This window comes from Narcine bancroftii, chromosome 7, assembly GCF_036971445.1.
Source record: "Narcine bancroftii isolate sNarBan1 chromosome 7, sNarBan1.hap1, whole genome shotgun sequence".
NCBI lineage: Eukaryota > Metazoa > Chordata > Chondrichthyes > Torpediniformes > Narcinidae > Narcine > Narcine bancroftii.
In genome coordinates, this window is record NC_091475.1 from 153,056,063 (window position 1) to 153,069,727 (window position 13,665).

General features: G+C 39.7%; 1 protein-coding gene across 4 annotated transcripts in view; it reads right to left on the minus strand.

Annotated features, from left to right (window-relative positions):
- Positions 1-13,665, minus strand: part of naalad2 (N-acetylated alpha-linked acidic dipeptidase 2) — a 147,505-nt gene that overhangs the window by 9,465 nt on the left and 124,375 nt on the right. For all 4 annotated transcript variants that reach the window (XM_069890861.1, XM_069890860.1, XM_069890858.1 and 1 more), the window contains 4 exons: positions 11,611-11,701; positions 6,535-6,799; positions 4,612-4,693; positions 2,403-2,495 (listed from right to left, as the gene is read on the minus strand). In XM_069890861.1, coding sequence (XP_069746962.1) covers positions 2,403-2,495; positions 4,612-4,693; positions 6,535-6,799; positions 11,611-11,701 — 531 coding nt within the window. The remainder of the gene's footprint in view (positions 1-2,402; positions 2,496-4,611; positions 4,694-6,534; positions 6,800-11,610; positions 11,702-13,665) is intronic.

Below are 13,665 nucleotides of genomic sequence, written 5' to 3' on the forward strand. Positions count from 1 at the left end.
TTGGGGTAAAGAAAACCACCTACAAAATGATTTTATTGGCCTAATTTAAGAAAAGATGTTGAGATTTTGTAATAGCTGTCACACTTGTCAAGTTGTGGGAAAACCTAATCAAAGTCCCACAGTTGCACCTTTAAAACATTTTCCTGTTTGTGGATAACTTTTTCCTAAAGAAATTGTGGACTGTGTTGGTCCAATGCCCGAAACGAAAGCTGGAAATGAATATTAGTTGATATTCTTTGGCTTGGCTTCACGGAAGAAGATTTATGGAGGGGGTAAATATCCACGTCAGCTGCAGGCTCGTTTGTGGCTGACAAGTCCGATGCGGGACAGGCAGACACGGTTGCAGCGGTTGCAGGGGAAAATTGGTTGGTTGGGATTGGGTGTTGGGTTTTTCCTCTTTTGTCTTTTGTCAGTGAGGTGGGCTCTGCGGTCTTCTTCAAAGGAGGTTGCTGCCCGCTGAACTGTGAGGCGCCAAGATGCACGGTTTGAGGCGATATCAGCCCACTGGCGGTGGTCAATGTGACAGGCACCAAGAGCTTTCTTTAGGCAGTCCTTGTACCTTTTCTTTGGTGTACCTCTGTCACGGTGGCCAGTGGCGAGTTGATATTATGTGTACAGTTTCTAGGTTTCCTGAAGCCATACCACTCAAGAACCAATCTGAGGCCGGCGCTTCTGTGACGTCACTCCTGGTCATCAGCAGCGGGGAGAAAATAGAAGCAGAGCTGCTAGTACAGTAAAGCAGTCTCCGACTTCTTGGGTGTGTGTCATTCTTTCCACTTTGCGGTAGCGCTTTCCACTTTGCGGTAGCGCACACTCCACATTTACCTTTTTGTCCTAATTCCTGACAAAGAGCCCAGGCTTGAAGCATAGGTGACCTTTTATTTTCTGTGTTTTTTTAATTTTTTAAATTTATTTAGGCATTCAGCACAGGAGGCCTACATGCCCCTTCTGCCCAATTGACCTTCAGCTTCCCCCCCTCCCCCCCCCCCCCCCCATCCTCATACATTTTTGAAGGCTGGGAAGAAACTGGAACACCCAGAGGAAACCCATGCAGACATGGGGAGAACATTACGAACTCCACATAGAGCTGGATTTGAACCTGGGTTGTTGGCATTTGAGCAAACTGCTGCCCCTGTGTGACCTGCTGAGTTTCTCTAGTTCTTTTGTGTATTGTACTCAACTCCATCATCTGCAGATTTTATTGTTTAACAATTTGTTTTTGGCTGAGGTTTGCTCTTTCAGTGGTGGAGGCTTCTGGACGAGCTCTGTGCAAAAAGGTGGGAGATCAAGAGTGATGATAAGAATCTGGCCATTGGTAGTAAGAGTGCTTTGGGTCACAACCAAAAAAACTGGCACAGGGAAGTGGTGCTGAAGAACATAGTGCCAAAGAGATGGCCAGCTCCCAAGTTGGCATTTCTATTAATGGGAAAGATACAAACAAGAAGACAGCTGATAAATAAGATGCTGGTCATTTAAAATTGAGGTGCATTGAAATTTCTTCTCTCAAAGGCTAGTGAATTTGAGGCATTCTTTGTCCTTAATGGAAGTGGATGTCTGGTCATTGGATATACTGAAAGTGGACACAAACATTTTTTTTTAAATGATGAATTGATGGTTAATGGGTGGTTGAGACCTCAGCATGGGGCTCAGTGGCCAACTCCTGCTGTCATCTTGTGTGCTTGTGAAATTCACACACTCTAACGCTAACACCTTTCAATCAATTATGTGCAACATGGCTGGATTTGTGTCCTGGACTTGCCTATTAATATACCCTTACCCACATGTCTCACCAACTCTTATCAACACTAAAATCAATTATTGCAAACATTTAACTATAAATTCAGTTTTCTCAGAAAGCAGAGTTTGCTCCAAGATTGAAGGAAACAAACAGCAGCCTCTCCAAAGACACAGGTATTTCTTTAAAAAAATAAGAGTAGCTTCTGAAGAGATAAATCAGTCCTAGTTTCTTGCAGCAGTGTGGTCACAAAATTTGATTGACTGAAAAATCACACAAGCGCTTCACAATGTGAGCTGCCTTTAATGCTGTCACTCCGCAGCTAACAAAATTTGGAAAGGTTACCACTATTCGGAAAAATATTTAAAAGCATGCAAGGGCGCATTTAAATTTTGTTGTAATAACAAATGCGTCATTCAGTTTGTACCACTAAAACAAATAATTTTAAACAAATATCCATTAAGTAAATCAATAATGGATAAAACAAATAATGAAAGCAATTTTAACAAGCTAAAAAGCAATAAGGGATAGATAATAACTAACTAAACCTCCAATGGATCAAAGGAAATTGCCAGTAGGAGTTAATATAGAACAAATAGAATGTTATTAAAGGAACCTGGTTTAATTGAGGATAGTTTGACTGGATCATGCCCATAATAGTTCTTACCTGTAGAAGGGTCTCCCAGGTAATCCCAGAGGAAGAATGAATGATCTTTCCAAAAGCATAAATTGATCATTTATCATTCGTACCACCAGGGGGCTGTAAAAGACAATTACAGAGGGTGATGCAAGACCAGCTGAGTTAGTCCAGCATTTCTATGTTTATACTGCAATGACAGTGTCCGCAGACTTTTGTGTTTCACTGCAAATTTTAAGGAAACTGACATAATTTTCCTCAATGTTTAAATAAAAATTGCAATACATAACTTTGAATATAGGAGACCCATTGGGTCTATGCTAGTTTTTCAAGCAATCCCATTTTCCCACTTACTTCTCAATAACCTATTTTCTTGCACATTTCTATTCTGCCCATCAATGACCTACTACACTAACAACCAGCATCTTTTTAGAATAGGAAGAAAACCCTGCATAGTCCCAGGAGAAGAGCCACAGACAGCACTAAAGGTCAGAATTATATTGAAGAGTTCCTGAAGGGCCTCAGGCATTGAGGCTTCCTGATTGTGCCAGAGGTCCGGGTCTGGAACTTGGATTGCCAATCGATCGAACAGCTGCAGAAGCATTGCTTCTTTCTCTCATACTATAAGGGGCATCAGGCAACATTAATGGTGACTCTGTCTTATGGCAGACAATCAGCAATTTCATGTAACATTACATGTTCTGTACTATTACAAGACAATAAATAAATCTTGAATCTTGAACTCTGCTTGTTACAGGTGTGACAGATGCACCACCCAAAGCTATTCTTTCCAACAAACAGCAAGTGTTTCTTTCAGCCAATTTTTTTTCCACCACGTAGAATAAATGAAACCTTTGGATTTATCATGGTCATCTGTAATTTTTTTTTGAGTCACAAAACTACTTAGATTATTTTTGGTGTATGTATTTGCAACTGATGCAAGGCAAATGCAGAGAAGTTAAGTGGTGACTGGGCCAATTTTCAAATGGTCACTAATCCATCCAGACATGATCTAGCATGTGCAACATAGCTTTTGTATGAAATGTATGTACTAAGTATTTGTAAACAGATTGAATTAATTGGCAGTCAAAGGACTCTGTGCAAGATAGTTATGATTCATGTTGTACCAAAAAAAGTGCATGGAATAAAGAATGTTTCCAGTTTATTACAAGCATTATAATGGCATTTTTAAAAAGTACAAACATCCACCAGATCATTCAACCTGATGAAACATTTTGGTAGTTTGCATTCATGACAGAATCTGGTCAAAAATTTAGGCCAACATTATGGTGTTGGCTTAGTTGTGTAGGTGCTGCATGGGCATTCAGACTCTCCTGCCTCTCTCAAGTCTGACCAATATTTATTCCCCCAATCAATCATCAGCATATGTAATGAGTCATCGTCTCTTAGTGGTGAAATCCAGCTATTTGTAAATTGGCTGTTGTGTTTTCTATATTACAATTTTGACTTCAATAAATTCTTCATTGATTGTAAAGTAGTTTTGGATGTCTTGAGGTCTTGTTATGAATTAAAGATCATTTAAAAAAAAAGCTGATTGTAATTATCTTCACTGACATGGCCATTAGTACAGGCAACATCTGTTTGTCTGAAGCCTATAATTCTAAACAGTCATTCTGCTATGTAGCCAGAAGAATACATCCCTAATGCCATCCAAATGAAATATCAGGCGTGTGCATTACTAATTCCATCTGATGACATTTAGACTGGCTCCTGCCAACAAATAATTGATATTGATCATCTCATTCAATCAATAGATATTCTTAGCATTATAGTAATATTGTCCTTGTTAATCCATTAAAATGTTGGGAGGCATTCTATTTTCTCTCTTCAAGGTCTCAAATGACCAATAGTAGTTTGTCATTTCTGCTCTCTTTCTTTCAACGTCAGAAATCACTTATGTTGAACAGATCTGATTAAATTCAAATATTTTTATTTCCTAATCTCCCTAATGAAGATGCATTTACATACAAGTTTAGGCCATGACGATTTAGTAGAGGGCCAGCATTTAACAAACCATCCCAAGAGGGACAAGAGTTTACTCTAAATTACCTGTTAAATCACACTGGATTTTTTTCCCCCAATGTAGAATAAAGGCAGGAATCCATAATCTTCCTCAATGGAAGAAGAAACCATAAAACAAATATGGGAAGAGGTGGAATAAAATCAGGAAAAAGACAAAGGGTGACTTTGAATTTCAGTTTCATCCATTAATACTCACTTGGTGACGTCAATCATTTTTATGTGTTCGTGAAACTCTGCGGCAACACGTGAAAAGTTGTGTGTAGCAGAGAACAAAGAGTCTGAAATGTAATTGCAGTGTATTGGTTAATGCACTTTTAAATTAAATCCAACTTCAATATTTTTTATACTTTGTCTCCTCACCATTATTGAAAATGTATGTAATGTTGGTGCTTATGCAAACATATGATCTCTCCCAAACTTCTTCACAAAAAAAAGGTCTTTTGTATAGATTTAAGCTTGCTTAAACCTCAAAAAAAAAGGATGAAGTGATAAAAGGGGAAAAATATATTTTTATTCCTTCAGGTAACCTCTGACAGTAAAGCTTTAAGGTACCAGACACTACGTCGGTAGAAAAAAATGTTAATTTTCTGTACCTCAGATATAGTTCAGCAATAATTAAAATTAGTTGCCCACTAACCTTTATTTGCATAATAATTTATTACCTCATTTCAGCACCTTTATAATATCTGAATGTTTTATTGCCATGTCTCTCATGTTTAAAGGCGCATGTGAGATTAAAGACAGTTGTTGCTCAATATACATTAGAATGATGATGAGGGTCTCAATAGCACCAATACAGTTTAGAAGCAAAAACTGGGTCCATGTTTCAGATCAATAACCTTTGATGATCTGAAATGTCAAATTGATTTTCTCTCTTCATAGATGCTGCCCAACCTGCTTTCAATACTTTGCTCTTAAAATCCATTTGCTTTACGGCAGTGTATTTAAATGATCAGAACTTTTTTGGTTGGAAATGAAATAGCAGAAATTCAATGGGCCAAATATGTCCAAGTTATAATCTTTGATCCTCTGAATACAACTTTGTTGTACTGACCTTGCATATTGATCCTAATCCATATCTTTGGGGTGAAAACATGTTATGCTTCAATGAATTCAAATTTAATTCACTCAAATGTTAGAAATGACCACAGAGTGGTTTTGCTTTACTCTGGCCATGCTGAAAATTCTGCAACTAACTTTCAGAAAGATTGAGGGGAGAATTCCAGATTAAGTATAAAGGAAGGTGTTGGTTGGACTCATCTTTACATAATTCCCGCTCTAACTTCAGTGAAGACAGAGGTAAGTACAACCAGTGGCCCAGTGTACAAGTTTAATTTTGCAGTCAAAGACATTTCTCCCCCTGAGCTGTTGGGGTATTTTGTCCATGGTTATCAAGACAGCAAATGAATATTAGCTCAGTAAAAATAACTAAGTCATAATTCAGGCATCGGTTCTTTTACATAATTTACATTAACAATTGATGGTAGAGACCATAAGCAATAATTTAACATTGTTTTAAGTGACAAGATGCCACAAATACAATCATTTTCAGGGCAAGTGACTGTGGGCTTCCAGAGACCCAGGGAGCTGAAATTCTCCAAAGAATAACACATATAAGCTCCTACGTGCGGGAATTGAAGCACTCCAGATGACAGATGAGGGCAAGGTTTCTCAATATCTCAAGGATGATCTGCCAATGCCTCATTCTCTGGTATGATACTGACAATTGTTATATAATTCCTCATTGCATGTATTACTGAGCAATACCCCGTTTATAATCTCTTGCTTTTGTTTCTGTTCTAGATGCCCTGTTTATTATACATGTGTACGGTAATTAATTTACTCATTAATCATAATAGAAATACATGCAGGTAACCCTGTGACATGGCAGCTAATGGAAATTCACCCTTGCAAAATTCACAAATCACTACTAGAAAAAAAAACTTCTTACAACATTCAGATGGAAAGTGGTAAATAAATGTTTTTTTTTTTCAACTCACATTTCTTGACACCTGTGCAGACGGCGCAAAGTTGTGGAATATCATGTTACATACTATTTTCTAGAAAGGAAGCTTACCCCCCCCTCCCCCCGCATACCGTGGAGGCCTCCTGGACTCACCAAAGACGACTTGATATTTGATGAGCTGCAATTCATGCTGCATGGCCTGATTATAAATTATTTTTGCATATTCATTCAAAGCTTCAGCATAATCTCTGCAGTCAAAAGGTATGATGGCGGAGTCAGCTATCTCATAAACTAATGCTCCTCGTATCTGGGCTACTGTAAGTAGTTTCTTGAAGGAGGGATCATAGAACCATTCCACCAACTCAAATGTTTCATATACACTATGATACATTGGGTAACTGCTGTATTTGTCAGTTTTCTGAAATAGACCAGAACATCCAAGGTTGTTAATTAATGTTGTACTGCAGTGAGAGTCAGGTGCATCACAAAACAAGGCATTAACAAGAAATTCTTCATCAATTCACAATTTAAATTTTATGACTAGTAAGTACAAAACATGCTGGAATTATGTAACATGACACAGCAAGTGAAAGATTGGGTGAATATAAATGGGATGGTGGAATATTGGTGCAAGGAGCAGAGTCTGTTTGGTTTTGGCATTATGTTCAGCACAGACATGCAGGCCAGGTGTTCTTCCTGTACTGTTCTGAGATCCACCTCAGGCCATGTCAAAATTGCTAGACACCTTCTGAGGAGAAAAGAAAGCCTAAATGCTTTTTTCTTAAGTAATTTGTTGGAGGTGATTGAATAGTTTGAATAAATAAAGCAGGCCTGCATGCTGCGTTAACATGTTTTTTAAAAATCTGTAAACATAAGGAAGGATTTAGTGCATCAGGAATACGGTGAAGAAATTGCTGCAACAGAAGAGATGGAAATCTCTCCAGTGTCCATCACTCAATGGGAAACCCACCCCAAGCACTGCTTCACAATCACCGAGACTCACCCATTTTGAATTGTAAATGTACTTTGACAAGTGAAGGATTAATGGTGCAACTGCCACAAATACAAGTATCACAGGAAGTACCACAGGGACAACTGAAGTATTAAGAAACTCTTAACATAAGGGAGTTCCACAGAAATGCAATACATTATTACTTTGATCATCTCTTTCTTTAACAGTAAAAAAAAATCAGATACTGTGGTCCTAGAGTCATGCAGCATAGAAACAGGCTGCTCGACCTAACGTCATGCTGACCAAAATGCCCCAACCACACTAGTTGCACCTGCCTGCATTTGGCCCTTATCTCTCTAAACTTATACATGTATCAGTCCATTTTTAAAAAAAATGTGAAACAGTACTTGCCTCAACCACCTCCTCCAGCTGCCTATTCCATACATTCAACCACCTCCTCCAGCTGCCTATTCCATACACTCAACCACCTCCTCCAGCTGCCTATTCCATACACTCAACCACCTCCTCCAGCTGCCTATTCCATACACTCAACCACCTCCTCCAGCTGCCTATTCCATACACTCACCCTCATCTGAATAATAGTTACCCCTCAGGTATCTAGTAAATCCCTTCCCCCTCATCTGAAACCTATGTCCTCTGGTTATCGATTCCCCTACTCTAGTCAAAAGCCTCTGTATTCACCCTATCTATGGGACGGTGACTATGGCAGCAGACCAACGAGGTGATAAACGGCTGAAGGGCTCATACAGGCTGTGAGGTACTGGAGACTTGCTCATGGGAACCAGTTATTGGATCAGGGATTTAAGAGGCAAGAAGGGCTCCCAAAGGGCAATAGTAAGTTAAAGATATGTAGCCAATGTTTCAGGCCTGAGCCTGCCGTCAAGGTGTGAACAAAAAGAAGGCAAGCGCTTGAAAAAATATGTGGGGGGAGGAGAGGAATGAAGAAGGGATAGTGGGAGGCCGGTAGCAAGAGGACATTGGTGGAGATGGGTGGGAGAGCAGAAGAAAAAAAGTGAGGAGTGACAGGGCAAGGGTGAAATCTCAGCTATTTTTCCTCTTCTGCCTTCCCACCCATATCGTGTAGTGCCCGAAGTAAACAAAGGTGAGCATGATAAGTGGACTGTGTCATTGCATACTAATGGAACAAATATTCCTTTCAAGCTGGACACAAGGGCAAAGGTCAATTTGATCTGTGAGCACGATATCAGGGCAATGAAGATAAAACTATAAATCAATCCAAATTCTGTTCAGCTCAAGGCCTACAATGGGCATAGCATCAACACGAAAGGTACATGCAAGCTCAAGGTGAAAGTTAAAGACAGAGATCACCACCTCGTGTTCACAGTAGTCCCAGATGGATATGACTCACTGCTGGTGACAAACATGTGAAAACTTAAGCTAAGTCAAGAGGGCATATCACATTAACAGTGACAGTGCATTGAACAGCGAAGAGGATGTCCTGAATCAATTTCCAGACATCTTCAAGGAGTATGGAGTTCTACCATTCATTTATAATATACAATTAAAGGAGGACACACAGCTAGTAGTGCATGTCCTGAGCTGGGTTCCAGTGCCACTAAGAGAAAAACTCAAGCAGGAATTCAACCGAATAACGGCACTAGGGGTCATAAAGAAAGTGGAGGTGCCCAAAGAATGGGTGAATGGGTCAAAAAGAAGAATTTGTCTGCCAAAAGACTTGAATGCCATCATAAAGAGGGAACATTATCATGTTCCTACCAGGGATGAAATTACAAACGAGGTGCAAAGTTTTTCACCATATCAGATGCATCACAGGACTTCTGGCAGATAAAACTGCATGAAGATAGCTCAAAATACTGTACATTCAATACACCATTTGGCCAATACTCCTGTAAGAGGATGTCTTTGGAATTTCCTCAGCTCCTGAAGTGTTCCACAGGACAATAGAGTACAACATAGAAGGCATAAATGGGGTACATATGTACATGGATGGCATGGTTCTATGGGGATCCACAGAGGAACAACACAACGAGAGCCTCATCAAAGTGCTACAACACATCCAGAGTATGGATTAAAGTTAAACAGAGAATAATGTCAATTTGGTGTGAAAAAAATCACCTTTCTGGGAGATAAACTGTCAGAGGCAGCTGTAGAGCCAGACAAGAGCAAGGTGAAAGCAATTTTAGAGATGCCCAGACCCACTGACAAAAAAATGGCATATTGAGAGTGCTGTGAATGATCAATTTCATTGGTAAATTCATACCAAACCTGTCTTCAAAAACAATGTACCGAAAGATGTTGTTACAGGACAAATGTGAATTCAAGTGGACAGACAACCATGAGGAAGAATAGGGACGATTGAACACCATTCTAACTACAAAACCAGTACTTTTGATGCTCTTTGATGAATCCAGAAGGACAAAAATAACTGCGGATACTTCAAAAGATGGAATAGATGCCATATTACTTCAAAAGATTGGAGGCCAGTAGTATACGCATCAAGGATGATGACAACATCTGAATGTTGATATGTATAAATCGAGAAAGTGTGACTATATCTGGTCGATGGACCTGAGAGGTTTCACAGTGGTCTATCAACATTCATGGCTGAGACAGACCACAAGCCATTAATCAAGAAAAATCTCAGTGAAATGTTGCCGAGAATCCAAAGACTGATGATGAAGCTACAATGTTATGACTGAACTGGAGTACTCACCAGGGAAGCTTATTGTGCTAGCTGATGCGTTATCCAGAGCAACAACAGAGTGAAGCACACAGTGAGAGTTCCACAGAGACAGATGTGAATCTCCACATGAATCTGATCAGTGAATCTCTTCCTGTATTTGACATAAAATCCAAGCAGATCACAGCTGAAAGTGTGGAAGGTCATCAAGAATCTGAATGAAGGATGGCCTAGAGGTGAATGTCAGTCATACTACAACATCAAAGCTGAGCTGAGTGTTGTCAATGAGCTTCTACTCCGAGAGCAGAATAATCATTCCTCAATCACTGAAACAAGAGATGCTGAAAAGGGTGCGTTGGAATAGAAAAATGCAAGAGGAGGGCCAGAACTGCTATTTATTGGCCAGGGATAAATGCTGGCATTGACAGGATGTTTCTAGCTGTGAGACCTGTTTGAAAATCATTCAAAGCAGACAAAGGAACCCATGATAATAACTGACTTACCAGCAGACTGATCTGTTCCACATGGATAGAAAGAATTACTTACTCGTGATTGATTATCTATCGAACTATCCAGAGATCATGCTGCTCAAGAAAGCACAAGACAGTGGTTCAGACATGTATCTAGCTCTATTCTGTTACAGCACTTCGCCACTTGAACATGGCATCCGCTGATCTTCTGATGGGACATAGACTATGTGCAACACTTCCCTACTCTGCAGACCCAAACAAGAATAGAGATGATGAAGATGTTGAACGGAAACAAAAGCATCTGCAATGGAGACAAAAAGCAAACTATGACAGGTCAGCAAGAAACTTGGGGCCATTGCCACAACATGACACAGTGAGACTCAGAGATTCCAATACTTAGGACAAAATAAGTCAATTCAAGATCCTACACTGTCAGAACAGAAGAGGGTCAAATACAGAGGATAAATTAAAGGAGGTTGCTGAAAACACAAGAGATATTCCAAGAACAGACAAATGCAGAGGATTCTGTCTTCACAGCAAAAGAGTGGTGGGCCAGCAGAGCCAACGCAAGTACCTGTCTTAAGAAGATCCACACAAATTGTCAAAACACCTGACAGACAGACAGAATCTATAAAAGAAAAAGAACGGTACACTTAAAAATTTATGCTGCTGATGTTTGTGTTGAACTTTAAATTGCAAGAAATACTGTATTAATGTGTCATGTTAGATTAAACGTCTCAAGGAAAGGGGATGTAGTGAGAGTGCTACCACCAGAAGGTGTCGAAGATAGAGTGTATGGCATCTTGGGAATGCTGTTGCAGATTCATGATGGATGCCTCCACGAGGTCTGATCTGTGTGTGCTCTGTCTTCGTGGTTTGCTTTAGTTAATAAATCCAGTTATTTTTTTTAAAAAACCTAAGTTTCTTTAGTTGTAATAAAAGAAACCACACTTTTTCATTTAGGCACCTGCTGGCTTTTTGCTCATACCTTGACAAAGGGCTCAGGCCTGAAATGTTGGTGATATATCTTTGTTTCCTATGGATGCTGTGAGACCTGCTGAGTTTCTCCAGTACTTTCGCGCTTTGCTCAGCATTCAACCTTTAGATGTGTTTCACATACTTACACTGTTCTTTGTGTAACGCACACGGCCAGAGGTAATGCCCAGTCGATGGAAGAAAGCTTCAAAGTCACTGCCAGATCCCAGTTTCCTTATCCTATGTAGATTAACAAATCAAAATAATCATACTAATTGTACCAGAACTCCCTCAAGAAAATGTCCATATTTGCAAAATATTTAACATATAATTCACATGCTGTTTTCACAACTTCCAAGTAGGAAAAACTTTTGTGATTCAAATATTGGATCAACCTCACTTCAGTATGTAATGCTTTACCTCACTTGTTGCCTCAACCTATCAACGAGATATTTAAAACACCAAGATTTGTTGATAACTTCATTGATTGCATGCATCTCGTCAACTTCTGACCAAAATGCTTTGTTAACAGCAAATGATAGGGTGAAAAATTGCTAAAAAATAGGAAGCTGAATAATTACTGTATCACACCAATAAACCAAAATATCCATGTCAAATCTACCCCAGTTATTGTTAGCAGTGTGGTCTCCAAGGTTGACTAATAGGAAAGTCACCCAATCATTCTATTCTGGCCATCACCACCTTCAACTGTTCCACACAGAAGACAAGTCAATCAACCTTATGTCATCTGATTGCAGAAGTATAATGCCTATTTATTGTCATCTGAAAAATCTTCAATTGAAGGTTGTTGATTTAATGGATTGGTTTTATAGTGATAATTCTACTAATACACAATAGAAAAGCTAAAGAGAGGCACATGGAACAGGGTCTGCCAAACGGAGAAGGATAAAGACCTGAAGGGTTCAGTTGGAGAATCTGGCTACTCTAATAAGTGAGCTGGGTGGTTCTCGAAAAGTCTAGATGGGGGAAAAGAAGTGCAGGCAATCATATGTCCAGTGGGGGCCTGGAGTAGGGTCAATGATGTGGTTAGGTTTGTGGGCTTCATGGAAAATGATCAAGGAAATGGCCTAAATTAGTGGGAATAAATGGGTCATCAGAGAGTTGCTGGGCTAAATGGAAGAAAGAGAGAGAAAGTTGATGGGAGAAAGATGAATGGGTGGAAGAGTACTGAGATCCATTGGGGAGTGGGAAAGGTGGCATAGGGTTCAGAGATGAGATCAATGGGCTTTCAAAATCTGAGCAGGTGGTGGAAGAATCCTGATGAATTAAAAGAATGGGACTTAATAGGTGAGGTTTCAGTCTAGCATTGCATTACAAAGACAGTTGTCCTGAGGGTGTATAATGATAGTCACTTTCAGGAGAATATGCCCTAATTATTCCCCCCACAATGTTTCAGGAGAAATGTTGCACTTGTGGAATTGTGGAACAATGTTTTAACACTGGCAGTTTGCGATAAGTTATTCAGCATATTTGAGGAGTTAGATGTGGTGCTAAAGAAACCAAGGTATACAGGGAGAGATGAGGAGAAGGTGACAGAATTCCAATAATTGTATTAAATGGACAATTCCAACTTTGGTTTTCTATGTTTCAATGAGAACAATGCAATTTGATATGCATCCAACACAGAAATCTCATTAAATGCAAGAAAGTACACAAAAGAAATTTCCAGAATGTTATACAATCACCCTATAACGTAAACCACCAATTATTTAATTAATACAACTTTTTAAAAAACTGTTCCTCGCATCCCACAATCTGTTCTTATTACAAACAGCAGATTGTGGCGGTATGCATTTTTCACTTCTATTACCAGCCGGAGAGCAAGCTACAGTTGCCTCCATATTGTCTTCAATTCTGGTCACCTCAGTATAGGATGTGGAGGCTATGGAGATGGTGCAAAGGAAATTTACCAGGATGTTACCTGGATTAGAAAATAAGGCCAAGTTAGCAGGGGTGAGACTTTTCTCTATGGATCATAGAAGGATGAGAGGAGACTTAATAGAGGTCTACAAGCAGGGGCTGCAGCAACTGGTGTTCCTAGGTGGTCGGTCTTGGAAGCTAAGCAGGCTCAGGACTGGTCAGTACTTGGAGGAGAGACCACAAGGGGACACCATGTGCTGTGGGTTTCTGTGAGGGGCTCTGGACAAAGTGGCGACTCTCTGTCTGCCTTATGGTGGACAAAA